Source organism: Neolamprologus brichardi, chromosome 12 (genome assembly GCF_056152115.1).
Source record: "Neolamprologus brichardi isolate AB-2024 chromosome 12, ASM5615211v1, whole genome shotgun sequence".
In the NCBI taxonomy this organism is placed as follows: domain Eukaryota; kingdom Metazoa; phylum Chordata; class Actinopteri; order Cichliformes; family Cichlidae; genus Neolamprologus; species Neolamprologus brichardi.
The window spans coordinates 1,220,231-1,236,186 of NC_142115.1; the positions used below are offsets into that span (position 1 = coordinate 1,220,231).

General features: G+C 42.6%; 1 protein-coding gene across 1 annotated transcript in view; it reads left to right on the top strand.

Annotated features, from left to right (window-relative positions):
• stxbp1b (syntaxin binding protein 1b) overlaps positions 1 to 15,956 on the top strand; it is a 35,743-nt gene that overhangs the window by 15,444 nt on the left and 4,343 nt on the right. Inside the window, exons 6-18 of the mRNA XM_087848858.1 lie at positions 1,109 to 1,212; positions 1,754 to 1,902; positions 3,698 to 3,782; positions 4,172 to 4,302; positions 5,492 to 5,599; positions 5,732 to 5,792; positions 7,509 to 7,574; positions 8,802 to 8,882; positions 12,276 to 12,414; positions 12,685 to 12,794; positions 15,131 to 15,232; positions 15,520 to 15,605; positions 15,739 to 15,893. Of these exons, the coding sequence (XP_087704984.1) occupies positions 1,109 to 1,212; positions 1,754 to 1,902; positions 3,698 to 3,782; positions 4,172 to 4,302; positions 5,492 to 5,599; positions 5,732 to 5,792; positions 7,509 to 7,574; positions 8,802 to 8,882; positions 12,276 to 12,414; positions 12,685 to 12,794; positions 15,131 to 15,232; positions 15,520 to 15,605; positions 15,739 to 15,893 (1,377 nt within the window). The remainder of the gene's footprint in view (positions 1 to 1,108; positions 1,213 to 1,753; positions 1,903 to 3,697; positions 3,783 to 4,171; positions 4,303 to 5,491; positions 5,600 to 5,731; positions 5,793 to 7,508; positions 7,575 to 8,801; positions 8,883 to 12,275; positions 12,415 to 12,684; positions 12,795 to 15,130; positions 15,233 to 15,519; positions 15,606 to 15,738; positions 15,894 to 15,956) is intronic.

Here is a 15,956-nt window from a genome sequence, read left to right on the forward strand (position 1 = left end):
TCGAAACTAGAAACCATAGAATAACTCACACAAGTACAATAATACAAAAATCACAAAGAACTAAACATGCTGGGTCAGAAGACCCAGGACCCTGACACTCAGACATGGTCATTGCAACATGGCTCTATAGCAACAATTAATGAAGCAGGTCTTTAGCATCGTTTATGGTGAATGACACATGTTACATTTCAAATATGGAAAAAAAGTCTTTTGGCTCGATGATCCAAAGTTGAACTGAATTAAATTGACAATTTTATGGGGCTGATTTGACCATTTCCAGGGATTAGACCGTTCCAAACTCCTCCTCTGGATTTTATTGGAATGATTGTTTGGAACTTAAGAGCTGGTCAGTCTGAACTACTGACCATTTCCATTAAATCTGTCTGTGGTGTCAAGCAAATTTTAATAATTTGCCATGGACCAAACGTGGCTGTGATAAGTCTTTGTGACTCAACACATCCATTGGTAATGTTTCATATTAGTCACAGCACCAGTTAGTGAGAACAGGGAGCAGGCGGGTACCAGTCCCATCTGACTGCACAGAGCCATCTACAAATAAAAGGTTAAGTGTTTCTTTTCATTGCCACTTTATTAAGGATGTGACGCTGACAGCAGGGTGAACTTTGTTTAACTCAAAGACACACATGAGCTCCAAATGTCACATGTTTGACAGAATTCAAGCCCCGAAACCAAAAAGTATTCAAAGTATTCACTCGTCTGAACGTGACAGACGTCTCTTTCCTAATCCATATTAATATGACCTTTTTTGTCTTTGGCTGTATTTTTTTTATAATTTCTATATTTGTATTCCTCTGTTTGACTTTGATAAGCTGCCCATTATTACTGTAAATATGGGCAGAAAAACTACATGTGCTTAATTATACTTTCACCTGAGACTGATTGAAAGCAGCTGAAGTTATTTACAATTTTCACTCAAAAAAAAAAATCACTCCTTTGTTCAAATGTGTATTTTGGACAGAAAAGGAAACAGAACCATAAACACCACGCTGAGCCAAGCAGATAAAATAAATGAAACATTTAATTCTTACTTTGTAAAACCTACAGTTTCTCTAAGTAAACCAAAATGTTTGTCTTCGATTGCTTGCAGCGATCCCCGACTCTTTGTTTGGACTCTTGACCAAATCCCGCGCTTCTAAAGCGATGAAGGCCTTGACTGAGATCCACATAGCCTTCCTGCCCTATGAGTCTCAGGTAAGATCCTGGCCACCATCAGTCATGACTGATGGCAACAATATTCTTATTGAGTGTTCTGAGATCTTTGTGTTTGTATAATTTGAATACAGATGAATGAAAAGTAAAATCTCAGCTGTCTTTCCACGATTTACTGAACTGAACTACAAGTTGATCTTTCATGTTGCAAGAAAGTGAAGAGAAAACCGAAACTATGTAACACATTTTTGACCAGATTTAAGAACGTTGCATTATTAGAGTAGAAGGAAATGAATCAGCTTCTCACACAAGGTTCACAAGGTACCAGTTTGATTTCAGGATGATATAAGAGCATCAGTAACCACCCAGACTCAGGCCTGCATTAAACTGGGAAACACTGTGCACATGGGAGGTGTTGAGGATATATCCAGTAGTTTTGCCTCTGTATACCACTATACAATATTAAATATTAAATCAAATAGTCAGCCCAGTTATTGTGCAGTTATTTCTGAGCCTGTGTGTTGTGGTGCAGATGGGAAACGATACAACTGTGTGTCGTCTTTGTACTGTTTTCTGTCGTCAGGTCTTCTCCCTGGATAAAGTGGATGCTTTCCAGGACTTCTACAGCCCCTTCAAGGCTGACGTGAAGAACAACATGTTGGAGCGTTGTGCTGAACAGATCGCCACCCTCTGTGCCACGCTGAAAGAGTATCCAGGAGTTCGATACAGAGGGTGAGCTCCTTTTGAATTGTCTCTATTTAAAAAGTGGTGATCTCTGATCCTGTGGGTCTGCACCAGTAGGTCTGCAGGGTTTGGATGGAGCCAACGGGGTTTCGTCCAGTACTAAGTGCCTCTCTCCTCCGGGTGTCTACCCTGTCTCCTCTGATTAAAAATCAGGAGCAGGCTCAGTGCTGTTCTGACGTTCCCTCAGTGCTGTTGGAGACGACTGGAGAATGTCAACAATGCAGACTTTGAATGTAGCAGACTGGAGCTTCAGCAGCAGCAAAGCACTTGCATTATACTCATCAGCCTGCTACAAGCTGATGCTGACTTTGTTCTGATCTTTGTGAGGAAAATGCTTGGAGAGGACGAGCACAACCAGATCTAAAGATTCAGTTATCTAGCAGCATTCCTCGGAAATTCAATCCCCCAGGAATACAGTGGAAATCCAAAGTCTCTTGAATCTGTAACACGGCACAAATGAGCAGAGAAAAACCATCAAAACCAATTTGCAGCGTCACAGTTTGTGGCTGATCCCTCTGGTGTGGTCTGTGCTTCACATTCCAGCTGTGAACTTCTTATTTCCAATCCTCTGACCTGACTTATATTGTAGAAAAGAACGACTCATCTCCTCTGCACAACACTTTTGTCCTTGTGAACGTTACATCATTCGAGATGGCCTCAGTCCCTCTGTGACATCCATTCACCATTGTTGACACATAATGACCTGATGACCTGATGTCCAGCAGCTCCTCAGCTCCTCTCTGACTTTTCAACAAACATGATTTGAAACAAAGTTTAAAATCTAAACTTTAATATCACTTCATTTCATTTTCTGTCTTTGTATGATGCACTTTACAAGGTTTTTCTGTTTGTGTGTGTGACACTTGTGCTTTGATTACATCTCTGATCAAGAATGAAGATGTTTCATTATTAGCAAAAGCACATTCAGACTTTTAACATAACAGGCTGGATGTTAAGGCCTTTTATCGGAGGAGAACCATCAGACTTGCCTCTGCTTTCTGGACAGGGTGGTGTGCACATCTTTCCCAAAGCAAACTCTACCAGGAGACAAAGAGGCCTGAGGGCTTTGTGTTGTTCTGAGGTTCAGCAGTTTAGCAGAAGAGCACTGACACTGTTCTCTTCTGGACATAGGTCTAATTTTGTTCCTGGAAAATGCTGGAGCTACTCTTCCAGTTTGGATGCATGCAGCACAAATGTTCTCGTAGTCCACTTGCTTGATCCAAGTGCTGACTCAGCTCGCATCGTCCCGTCCTGCTGTCATGTAGCAGGCTGCAGGTTGTGTCTGTGATAGACTCCTGTCTCTATCTGGATCAGAGCTTCTGTGTTGTCCTTTAGGCTGCTCGTAAAGCCACGTGATGCTGTAGTTTTGGGTGGAACCCTCCATGCATTGTGGAGAAAGTGACATCATCTGTTGTCAGCCTATTATTTCAGCTGAGTATCTGCTGACTGGGACATGTGTTGATATTCCTGTCAAGGATATCCTTATTCCATCCCACTGAGCTGTCCTACCTCCTGGAGGAGTCACACTGTGGGTTTTTGTGTATTTCTTGTGGTTCCTGTCTGAGAAGCTCCGCCCCCTCCTCTATCTCGCTTTCTAACAGCTTGAATTTGGATGACGTCTTCATGCCAACACTGTTTTATCAGAATCTGATTTCTGGATGATTTCTCTTATTTCTAAATAAGCCAAATGTTTTCTTCCTGGCTGTCGCTTCCATGCTGTTTGACTTTTAAAATGTGCATGAACCAACACCTGGATAAATGAATACCTGTGTGTTTGCATTAGGGACTACAAAGACTGTGCCGTTCTGGCTCAGATGCTTCAGGAGAAGTTGGATGGCTACAAAGCTGATGACCCCACCTTGGGAGAGGTAATGCAGTGAAATGACTCGATAATGAATGGAAGAACCAGATTAAGGTAAATATGTGGACATTTCTGAAACGAGAGAAAAACAGAGGAAATTACACACAATGCAATTTGTAATAAATCGTTCCCAGCTCTAATCAGCCAGGACATCCAGCTTGCTTTTATTGATCATTAGTTCTTTTAGCTGCATTAAAACTGTACAGCTATTACACGTGTTGATTAGAGTTAAGAAAAGAATAAACTCACATAGTAAATAGATTTTCACTCAGTGTAGTTTTAGTTTTCTGTGTTGGGGGAGATCAGGGGTTCTTCCAAAGGTTAAACTGATTGCTGTTGGAAAAACGACGTGTTACATGTTAAAGCAGTGTTTTGTATATGCTCTGGTGCCTCCAGGGTCCCGACAAGTCTCGTACTCAGCTGCTCATTCTGGACCGAGGCTTCGACCCCGTGTCACCTCTCCTGCATGAGCTCACACTGCAAGCCATGGCCTACGACTTGCTGGGTGTCGAGGATGATGTTTACAGGTAGAGATGCTACTGAAGGAGGTCTGACACCTGACATTAGGGATGCACCGATACCACTTTTTTGGAAACGAGTACGAGTACTTGCATTTCAGTACTCGCCGATACCGAGTACTTAATAAAAACATGATTTAAATTTGCAGGTAACAGCTTTAGTCCTATAATTTAACAAAAACAAAACAACAACAAGGGACTAGTTTGGAATTAAGAACATTTATTTAAAATGAAAAGCATGTTGTATGCAACATATTACAGAATAAATAATTATAAAAAACAAAATTTAATTTTAAATTTGTTCGTCTGTTTCTCTGTTTAGAAGCCTCACTAGCACAGTCTCAGCTGGGATGACATCAGAGGCTAGTGCGTCGTAGCTGCTCACTTTTTTAGTTAGTTCCTCAAAGGGGGCGAGGACGGCAACAGTCGTCTCCATAAGAGCCCATTGGTGAGCGGTGAGATAGTCAGGGAGTTCGTGCTCGGACACGCCCAGCACTCGCTTTTGCTCAATGAGGGACTGGAGCATGTAATACCTGCTGTTCCAGCGCGTCTGTACGTCCTGCTGCAGTCTCTTTATTGGCTGGTTGAGCTGTCCCTGAATGTCCTCGAGGCGGGAGTAGGCTAAGGCGGAGTGTTTAAAATGCCCAACTATTTTCTGTCCCACTGCTGTAGCATCAGCTATGCTCCTCTGTGCTAATAAGCGTGGGTAAATAAGCGTGGGTAAATAAGCGTGGGTAAATAAGCGTGGGTAAACTCTTTGTACTCGTTGTCGTGTTGGGATTTTGGTGCTTGATTAAATTGCTTGTGTTAAATGCGCTACCTTCGCTACTTGGCGCCTGGGGGCGGGCACTCGGGGCCTGGGGATGGGCACTTGGGGCCTAGGGGCGGGCACTCGGTGCCTGGGGGCGGGTACTTGGGGCCTAGGGGCGGGCACTCGGCGCCTGTGATTAACATGCTGCTCAAACATAGACAGGTCTCAGACCGTGGTATCGGTTCTCGGTATCGGGGGACTTTTAACGAGTACGAGTACTTTAGAAAATGTGATACCGATACCGATACCCGATACCGGTATCGGTATCGGTGCATCCCTACCTGAAACATGTATTTTTTAATGTTATGACTGAAAGTTTGGGTCACACAAATAGAAATAATAGTGACAATGTGAAAATCAAGCAGTCTGTTAACACGTGTCTGTTAGGTTTGAGACCAGCGGGATGGGAGAAACCAGGATGAAGGAGGTGGTGCTGGACGAGGATGACGACCTGTGGCTGAGTCTGAGACATAAACACATCGCTGAGGTGTCGACGTGAGTGGCTTTCACCTCCTGCTCACAAATGCAGTCAAACAAAGGAGCAGTCCCTGCTGTCACTAAAGTGCTTGCTCAGGATGCTGAGAGCTTTTTCTTTTACTTGTCCTCTTTGTGTCTCACTACGCACAGAGCTGTGACTCGCTCACTCAAGGAATTCTCTGCCAGCAAAAAGATGAACACTGGAGAAAAGGTAAAGGCCACGGCGTGTCTCTGTGTTCTGCATCCTCTGTTTGTCACATAGTTACAGTGACAACAACATGACCTTACATTTGTTCACTCATCTCAGTCTCTTCCTACCACCAATCACTAAATTCTCAAAGATTCTCAGACAGTTCATACGTCGAGTTATCGAGCTGGTCATCAAAAGTCAGCATTATTAATCTGACTAACAACCTTTCATTCACACTAGTGAGTCTCTTGTCTTTGTAGATGAAAAGTATTTGTTCTGTGTCTCTGTAAGGAGCTAAGAAGCCACTGTCAATGTGCACAAAATCTTCATTTTTTATCCATAATTGGAAACTTTTGTTCTTTGAAATCAGCATTAAAGCCACTTCTGGTTTATTCTGCCTCCTCTCAGTCCTGCAGCTCCTGCCTGCCGCTTCAAACAGGATTTTCAGTTACTGGAAAAATATTCACAAACATATAAATCGATGTGTACGCAATAAACTGAGCTGTAAACTTGTACTTTACTCACAACTATTACTCTACTAAGGAGTATTAGACACATTCAGAAAAAAAGTTCTGGTTTATTTGGCAAATAAACTCAAAGTTTTGTTGATCAAACTTGAAATAATATTTATATTAAGTCAATGTGGAGATAAAAGGAGTTGTTATTGCAATTCAGCTCTGATGGCTGCCTTGTGTAAGTTAGTTGGTGAAATTGTACTTCTACTACTACTAAACACGTGTGGTGTAAAGGTTAGGGTTGTGTGGTATAAGGATGTTGCAGAAACATGCATTCAATCAGAAGGCAGTAGTGTAGTCATGGCGATGGCTAAGATGCATGTTACACAATAAGACACAATAAGACAGGTGATCTGTCTCTCTGACCCAACAACACGAGGCATTTGCAGAGTGTGGCTGCAGTGGGAGATGACTTAAAATGACAAGTTCAACATTACTGTCAAAATGAACAATGTTTCCTAATCCATGGTGGATTTACACCTGCTTGATTGCAACGTCTCTACTGACAAATTCATGAATTTGCATGCTTTGGCTTTTGCAACACTTCTTGTGCAGATACCTGAAACCTGTCCTTCCTCATTAGGTCCAGTAGCAAAAATGATTGTTGCCATGATGCCAGGTCTCTCTTGGAAATTAGATTTTTAATCTCAATGAGATTTTTTACCTGGATAAATAAAGGATTAATAAATGTAGTGGGATATTGTACTACTGTACAAATCTTTGGTGTTTTTATCACTGGCTGCCTTAAAAATGTGTTTTCTCTTTTTAAATATACAGAAATCTACAGACGACTCCTTTAAACATCTGCTCAGCCTACAGGACATACAAAACCTCAAAAACTCATCAAATTGAAGTTCTTCAAAATTATTCTATTAATATAACATTACAGTAAATATAATAAAATTATATATTAATATTACAATCAATTAAATATTGATATTTGGGATATGAAAGGCTTTGTACTCCTTTATGGAAGACATTTAAATGAAGGTAGATAATAAGTCATATAAGTGAATAAAAACATGATCCTGATCCTTATGAGGGTAAAAAGCAGCTAAATGTTCAAAACATTGTTCAGTCAGTGGAGAATAAAATAGTAAAATCAGTTTATTGTTTTAGTTGTGTAGCATCATGTGTAGCTGATGTTGTTGTTGAAAGAATCTTTCAATGAGCCGATGAATGAAGACATTTTATTCACTGCAGGTGTCTCGTTGTGTTTCAGACCACCATGAAGGAACTCTCGCAGATGCTGAAGAAAATGCCTCAGTATCAGAAAGAGCTCAGCAAGGTCGGAGCTAAAGTCACAACGACAACAGCGTTCATGGAATACTGAATCTCCGTATATGTTTACCTCATTATTCCTCATGATGCTGTAGAATTATACTGCAGACATGACAGAAACCAAAAGAAAACATAGTAGCAGCTTCTTCTGCTACTGTGAAGTACATAGTACACACATACAAAGCGCTGCTTTTCCCTCAGCATGAGCATAAATTATTATAAAGTTTTTGTCTTTTTATTCTCAGTCCATATGAGAATATTTTGTTTATAGCTGTGAACTATATAGATGTAGAGATGTGTGGATAATCTGACACTTCATGACAAACAGCACGGGGAAACAAGCTCATTTAGAAGCGTTATGTAGAAAATAGGGATGCACCAATACCGATGCTGGTATCGGGTATCGGGGCCGATACTGTAAAATGTGTGTGTACTCATACTCGTAAAAGTTAACCGATACCATGAACCGATACTAACTTATTTCATTAGTCAGAGGGTGGCTTGTCATTTCTGTTGTAGTTTTGTAGATTGGCCACTAGGGGGACATCCCGCGCTAAACAGGCACAGGGTTAGACGAGTGAGACTGGCAGCTCCAGATAAAAAAGAGAAACTGGAGGCTGCTGTAGCTAGGCTAAACAAAATGTCAGCAGTGTGGAACAGCCAACTTTAACTCAGGTTTTGGAAAAGCGATGAAAAATGTCAAGAGAAAATCCACGGGAGGTTAAAATAACAGAGGCTCTGACTCATTTTATCGCTCTGGATGACCAGCCAATGCCAGTCGTGGAAAGCATAGGATAGCACCGTCTTCTCAGCATACTCGAGCTGCGATATGAAATTCCCAACCGCCCAGACAGTGCCAATAGTTCAGTGATATTTTGTAAAATTACAATGTGGAGACTCTGCAATAATTTAACAGAAGTGCTTATTTTTCACTTGAAATCATTTTGTGGTCATTTTTATTAAGATTTTATTTTTTATCGGCAGGGAATAAAATAAAACCTGTCTTCCAATTCATTGCATTTGTGTGTGTGTGTGTGTGTGTGTGTGTGTGGTAGAAGTATCGGTTTTTGTACTCTGTATCGGCAAGTACTCAGATCCAAGTATCGGTTTGAAAAAATTGGTATCGTTGCATCCCTAGTAGAAAATATTAAGATTATTATTAAAATGTAATAAAGTTTAGATCTGATGGTCACTTTGTCAGCCTGACTGGCAGCGTCTCTCTCTCCCTGCTCAGTATTCAACCCACCTCCACCTGGCTGAGGACTGTATGAACCGCTACCAGGGCACCGTGGACAAACTTTGCCGTGTGGAACAGGTAAATCATCAAAACTTAAACTTCTCTGTTGGATCTGTCAACACTGAGGGAACAGACCTCAGGGTCTTGTTTCAGTGTAAGTGACCGCTGGGAGCATTCAGAGTGCCATGACAAAATATTTGTCCCCTTCCTCATTTCTTTGCATATTTCTCACGCTTGAATGTATTACATCATCAAACAAATTCTAATGTTAGCCAAAATGTTAACTAAAAAGAAAGTGTGGTTTGTCGCTATTATTGGACATGAGGGTTGAAAAAAAGGGTTTTCAGCTTTAACAGCTCTGTGATACTTGAGTAGGCTTACTTCTGAAACTTGGAGGCGATCTTTCGCCCATCGTCTCTCTGGGCATTGCCAAGTAAGCCAGGAGTGTAAACCATCCAAGGTGGCAGGGGAACAACATGAGAACAGAAGGCTGGAGTAATATGGGAGAAGTATGCAATACATCTTTATTAATCCTGGGAAATCAGTATCAGTTAAAGTTATGAATGATTGAGGTACAAACATTATGATCAGAACTAATAAATAGGCTGATATTTAACACAAATGACCCTCATTCATTTATTCTGCACAAATTGAAATCGACTTCTTTTTACACAAAATCACAATCACTTGGTTTAAAAAAGGAAAAGAGAAAAACAAATGAAATGGAACAAATTAAAAAAGAGGATTTCTGCATTTCCTAAAGCTGCACAATGTTAAGCAGAATTAATGTTCAGTGTTAGGTTAGAGGTTATCACTGTCACTCTCCAACATTTGCATGCTGTTCAATGCAAATACAACAAAACAGCACAAGCATGTTCTCTGAAGGTTGTTCCAGCTGCCGTGTTGTACGTTGTCCCATCCAGCACTGGGTAGTGATGTGCGAATCATGAACGAATCGTTCAATGCTCGAGAATCACGATTCACAAGCCCAACTGACTCACTGACTCATCCCTGTGGCTGTTAGCAAACTAATTTCATTAGTACAAATATATCTAGCTTATAATTAAAATTGTGGAAAAAAACAACAGCCAGTTTCTTAACAGAAACATTTCTGCTCTGAACTGGAAGAAAAAACCCTGAGTAGAAGCTCACATCAAGACAATAGCTCCTCGGTTCACAGTAGCATCGCTCTGCATGCTAACAGCACATTTGAGCTACTCACCCCCTCCCTCCTGGCTCGAAGCTTCTTCTTGGTTGGCAACCAGTGTTAAGGAGCATTACTGCCCCCTGGCTCACAGCTCAGTGGACATTTAGATGAGAAAATAGGAAAATACTTATAAAATAAAATGAATGTTCCCTTTAGAAATCTTAATTTTTTTTGCTCTATAAAAATACTTGTTTTTCTTTTTCAATCACTCATCTTAACAGTAGGATTTACATGAAAAGAGAAACAAATTAAGTTTGAGTGAAAATGTCCATTTGTTGCACTCTCTGGTCAACTGACTCAGTGACTCAAAATCTGATTCACTTTGGTGAGTGACTCATTCAAACTCGATTCAGTAAAAAGAATCGAATTTACCATCACTAGTACTGGGCACCTCTTCGTGTTGTTGGACACTCCCTCTGCTAATGTCCTCTTTCTCTGCACGTATTACTGTTAGCATACATGCTCTGTAGAACAGGTGGGCCCCTCGATCTCTTTTGGGTCCGTATATCTCGCCATGATACTTGTCGTCGATGCACATTGCGCTGGTTTGGAGGCGTTCCCCCACGTTGCTGGAGCAGGTGGGTTTGGCTGCTGTTGCTTCTGCTACTGCTTGCTGTATCTCAGCCTCCAGATCCATAGATCTTACCAATATTTGTCCAGACCTCACCTTGGTCTTGGTGGTTTCTCTGTTCTTCTCTGCTACCTGATGTTCCAGCATTTCTTCTGTCAATTGTCTTGCAATATTGATCCAGTCTTTGACACATTTTCATTCTTTGGATCGCCTCGTCTTCCAACTGTTGTTCCAGTTGGTCAGTTTCTCTCTGTTTAACTGCTAAATGCTCCTGGACTTGCTTCAGTGTAGTTTCTTTCTGTCTTGTCTCTTTGGTTGAGGTGAGTTCATTAATCAGCAGGGATGCAGAAGCAGAACCATGGGTGTGGCCTCTGCAGCAGCTGGTCCAGTTCCATTAACACTCTGGCTTTGTGTTTTCTGCTCCATCAACACATTTTTTTAGGTATTTACAAATTACTATGTTGTCAGAGTATAAAAGACTTATATGTCTTCCAGAAGACACACCAACACTTCTGTTGGGCCGCCAGACTAAAAAAACTTGGTTAGTATTTTGTTATTCTCTGATAAATAATCTATTAAGATATCCTGGTCGGGGTCTGGGCTGCTGCGCTTCCCTGCTGCTGCAGGACCGGGGGCGGTGTGCTCATCTCCACCCCAGAGGACAGGGAAGCATCTCCTGGGTCTGGCACAGATCGCCCCTAAGGGGGTGATGGTGCCTGGATCTGGGAATACAGAGTATGTTTGGAGGAGTGTGAGTGTTCATGTCTGTGTCTCCATGTTGGGTGAGTGCTGAGTATTTCTATATGTGTGCATGTTTGTGTCTGTGTGTGTCTGTTTGTGTCAGGTCAGGGGTTAGACTCCACCTCTGAGAACATCTCAGGCTATTTTCCCCCACCACACTCCCTGCCAGTGTCTGATGCCCCCACCCACTGGTGCGTTGGTGGTTCTTGGTGTCCGGGGCTGGGTGCTGTACTGGTTCACTCTTGGCGGCTGCTTGGCGGGACCTTGGCTCAGTCAGTCCCCTTCCAGGGTGTGGAGGCCCCTTGGACCTCGGGTCTTTGGGCCCGGGGCTCAGTGTGCTCTGGCGTAGCCAGCTGCCAGCACAGCCTGCTGCCTTGTCGCTGAGGATCCCTGTGGCTTCTGCACTGTAGCTCCTTGGTGAGCCAGATGTGCTACCAGATGCTCATGCAGTGCAGTTAGCTTCTTTAGCCAGAGATGAATCATGTCAGGGCCCGGTGGTGTTCGACTCTTTATGCTTGAGATTCTTTTTTGGATGTCGGCACTGTAATGGTTACTGGATGGCTACTAGATGCTGGGTCTATCTGTCTCTTCTACCCTGTATAGTGACATTTTTAATTTTTGTTTTTCATAGTATTATTGTTCTTAGTTTATGCTACATCCGTTTATTCATTCATTTCTGTCCACTCAGTGTAACCTTTTTAACTCTATTTTCAGGTATGTTAGCATAATTAAAGATAAGGCAGTTTAAACTCATTAGACTCATCTCCTGTTTATCATTGAATCACTTTTAAAAATGTAATTCTCTAACATCTCCTGTGACATCACTTTTAGTAGACTACAAATGAAATACAGCTTAGAATTGTGACCTTAGTCTCCTGTTACTGTGTTAACCAGTGACTGGCATTAATTGCAGCAAGAAACGACTCTAATAATGTTCTCTTTTATTTTGAAGGATCTCGCGATGGGAACAGATGCAGAAGGTGAGAAGATCAAGGATCCCATGAGGCTCATTGTCCCCATTCTGCTGGATGCCAATGTCAGTGTGTCCGACAAGATCCGCATCATCCTGCTCTACATCTTCCTTAAGAATGGTCAGATATCCACCGTCATCCTGTTTTTCATGTCAGATGAAAACCATAGTTTTTATCTATCTGATCACCTGCAGCCCACTACCAGTCTTTCAGTTTTATCCTTAGACAGAGTCCTATTGCTACAGTTTCATATTCTCAGGTTTTGATTTACTTTCTTTTGTCAATTCATTCTTTTTTTTTCTAAACATGCATGTTCCCATGCGTGTGAATTGCATGTTTGGACTGGGTATTTGTACTGCATGCATTTGTGTGTCTCACTGTGTGTGTCAGGTGTGACTGAGGAGAACCTGTGTAAGCTCCTTCAGCATGCTAACATCCCACCAGAGGACAGTGACATCATTTCCAACATGGCCCACATGGGTGTTCCCATTATCTCTGAGGTGAGCAAATCTGCCAACAACCTCAATAAATAAATAAACCCAATAAATAACAAACAAATAAAAGCATTTGGAAATGTTACTACTGCAGCTTCCTGCATCAAAATGTCTCAAAGCTGCTAAGATGAGACCACCACTGAATATTAATTTATTTAGTCAAAAGAATCTGAATCTCCCTAGCCAATTCTTCCAGCCTATCCAGGGGAACACAGAGGTTTTTCCCATGGCCTGGGTCTGCTCTTGGGGCCCCCTTCTGGTGGGACATACCTAAAACACCTCTCCAAGGAGGCATCCTTGCCAGATCCCTGAACTACTCTGGCTGCCAATCTCGGATGGCTGAATCCCTCACCCTATCGCTAACAAAGAGGCCAACAGTTTCTGACATTTGTAACTACAGTCTCATGCTTTTGGTCACTACCCAGAACTCGTGATGGTAGGGACGTAACTCGACTGGTAAATCAAGAGCTTTGCTTTTGTGCTCAGCTCTCTCTTTACCACGATGGACCAATGTGGTGCCCAGATCACTGCAGCTGTGTTCCCATTTGGACCCCGACTCGCAAAAGGCACTCCACTTTTTTGCAGCTAAGGACCATGGCCTCAGACTTGGAGGTGCTGATTCTCCTTCCCACCACTTCACACTCGACTGCAAACTATCCAGTGAAGTCAACAAAGCCACATCATCTGCAAAAAACAGAGATGAGCTTCTGAGGCCACCAAACTGCAACCGTCTACCAAAGAAATTCGATCCATAAAAAGTATGAATAAAACTGCTGGCAAAGTCCAACACGCACCAGGAACGAGTCCAACTTACTGCTGGCAATGTGGACCGAGCTCCAGGAATGGTTATGCAGGCACCGAATGGCCCATACCAATGAGCCAGACACCCTACATTCCCCACCATCCCCCGCAGGATGAACTCTCCGGCACCCTGGCATAGTGTCTGAGTATCGTGATCCTCTGGTAGTTGAAGCTCACCCAACCGACGCTTGGTGACTTGGACATGGAGCGGCTCTACTCCCGCACGGCGATATACTTCTTCATTGGTAACGCGATCCCGATATGTGATCTTGAGCAGCCGTCGAAGACAACGTTGTTGGAAGACGTCAAGATGGCGGTTGATCTTTGCAGTTGATTTCCAAGTCTCCACTGCATACAGTGCCGTCGGTATAACGATGGTCTTCAGGAGCCGCAACTTGGTTGATAAAGGCAGTACGGTGGTCATCCATATAGGTCGTAATCGTTGAAAGGCTGCCCATGCTTTCCAACGATGGCCATCCTACCAAGGAGATGTTTAAAGAGGACATGAAACACATATAAAGGTTCATTTACATCAGAATGATGTCAGTACATAACGTTACGTCACCGGATTGGATTTGCATTAGTTTATGTTGGCTAACTAGTGACAGAACTGATAACTCAGTGGAAATCAAGGGGACTGAAAATATGTTTAAAAGGATCACTTTGTGCTGCCCCTGGCTGCAACAATGAGCTTTATGTTAAAACCAAGGATATGCTGTCCACTTTTTTGGCCCTTCGTTGTTTGTTCGGCTGCACTCAAATGGGAAAATCCGGCTGTTTGCTGTAATGTTCGGTTTTGTAAAGGCCATGAATGAGGACGGTGTGGACAAGAGCCTGTTTGACTCAGTTTACAGGTGCTTCACCGCAGCGACAAGCTGGAGTTAGAAACTGATTTTTCCTCATCTGGCCTAGTGCACTGAGCGACGCAATCAGCTTATGATCTTCAGCTTGGTGCTTCCTTCACCTCCAGTATCCACCATGTGGTTCAGGGACAAGCATGAAGCTCCTTGCAGCTGCCTCGGCAATGAAGGTGGAGAACACGGTTCCCAGCCTTCCTCGGAAAGCTGCCAAAGTTCTGCTGGAGGTGGGAACAGGGTCAGATGTTCCAGAGATCATGTTTGGGTGTGTCGGGTCTGTTCAGCATCCTTCCCCGCCACCTGACTCATCTGGTCAATTGACACCTCAGCTACTCTCTTTATCTGAGTCATATCACATCAGGTCTGTGGCCACATTTATTATACAAAGTCACTCAGGTTCCTTCCCCACCAGAGGCGTGACGTCCATGTCCCGATAGCCGACTCAGGTAGCTGAGGTTTGGATCACCAGGGCGCACATTGCACCGACCCCTATGACACCTCCTGCAGGTGGTGGGCCTACAGGACGGTCTGCAGAATGACTATGATAGCCGTTTATTAAGAGTACCTTAAAAAGTATGAACATTTTAAAGAATAGTAATATTTCTGGGCTGAACAAAAGTCATTTTTTAGTGCTCATGTGTCAACAGTAAAAACACTTTAGTTAAAAAGAGCATTTGTTCATAGGGCACCACCAAGAAACCCAAGAAACCTGATCGCAAGGAGCGGATCAGTGAGCAAACCTACCAGCTCTCCAGGTGGACCCCTTGTGTCAAGGATCTCATGGAGGTACTTCCCATCTGCTGTTGCTTTGTGTCATATAACTACAAGCTAATATTGTGGGTTAGTGTTATTAGACACATATCTCTAAATATCAGAAATATACTCATCTTATAAAGGCATAATAATAATGATAATAAAGACAATAATTATTATATTAAAAATAACAGTATTGATCATGACTAGGAGAGCTCTCAGAGTTTGTAGGAGTATTTAGGAAACAAATATGTTAAACAGTATTTTGGGTTACAATTGGTACAGTTACAGATTGTTGCTACTTGCATGTCTTCCCACAGGATGCAATTGAAGACAAACTTGATCCCAAGCAATACCCATATATTTCCCAGCGACAGGCATCTGCCAAAGCCAGCGCTCCATCAAGGTGTGTAGCTAAATACAGACTTCAGGTGATACAAAATAAGACGATGATTGCCACTATCGTTGTTTCAAAGGGTCTACGTATACATGCATAAAACTCTCAGGACATAAATGTTTGTCTGTTGCTCATCATGCAGTGCTCGCTATGGTAACTGGCACAAGAACAGGGGCCCCACAGAGGTGAAGACAGGGCCCCGGATAATCGTCTTCATCATCGGAGGCATGACATACAGTGAGATGCGCTGCGTGTATGAGGTCACCCAGGCCAATGGCAAGTGGGAGGCTTTGATTGGTGAGTTAATTTGACTGAGAATACTTATAGGACAATTGGGTCATCTGTTAAGGGGCAATGCAC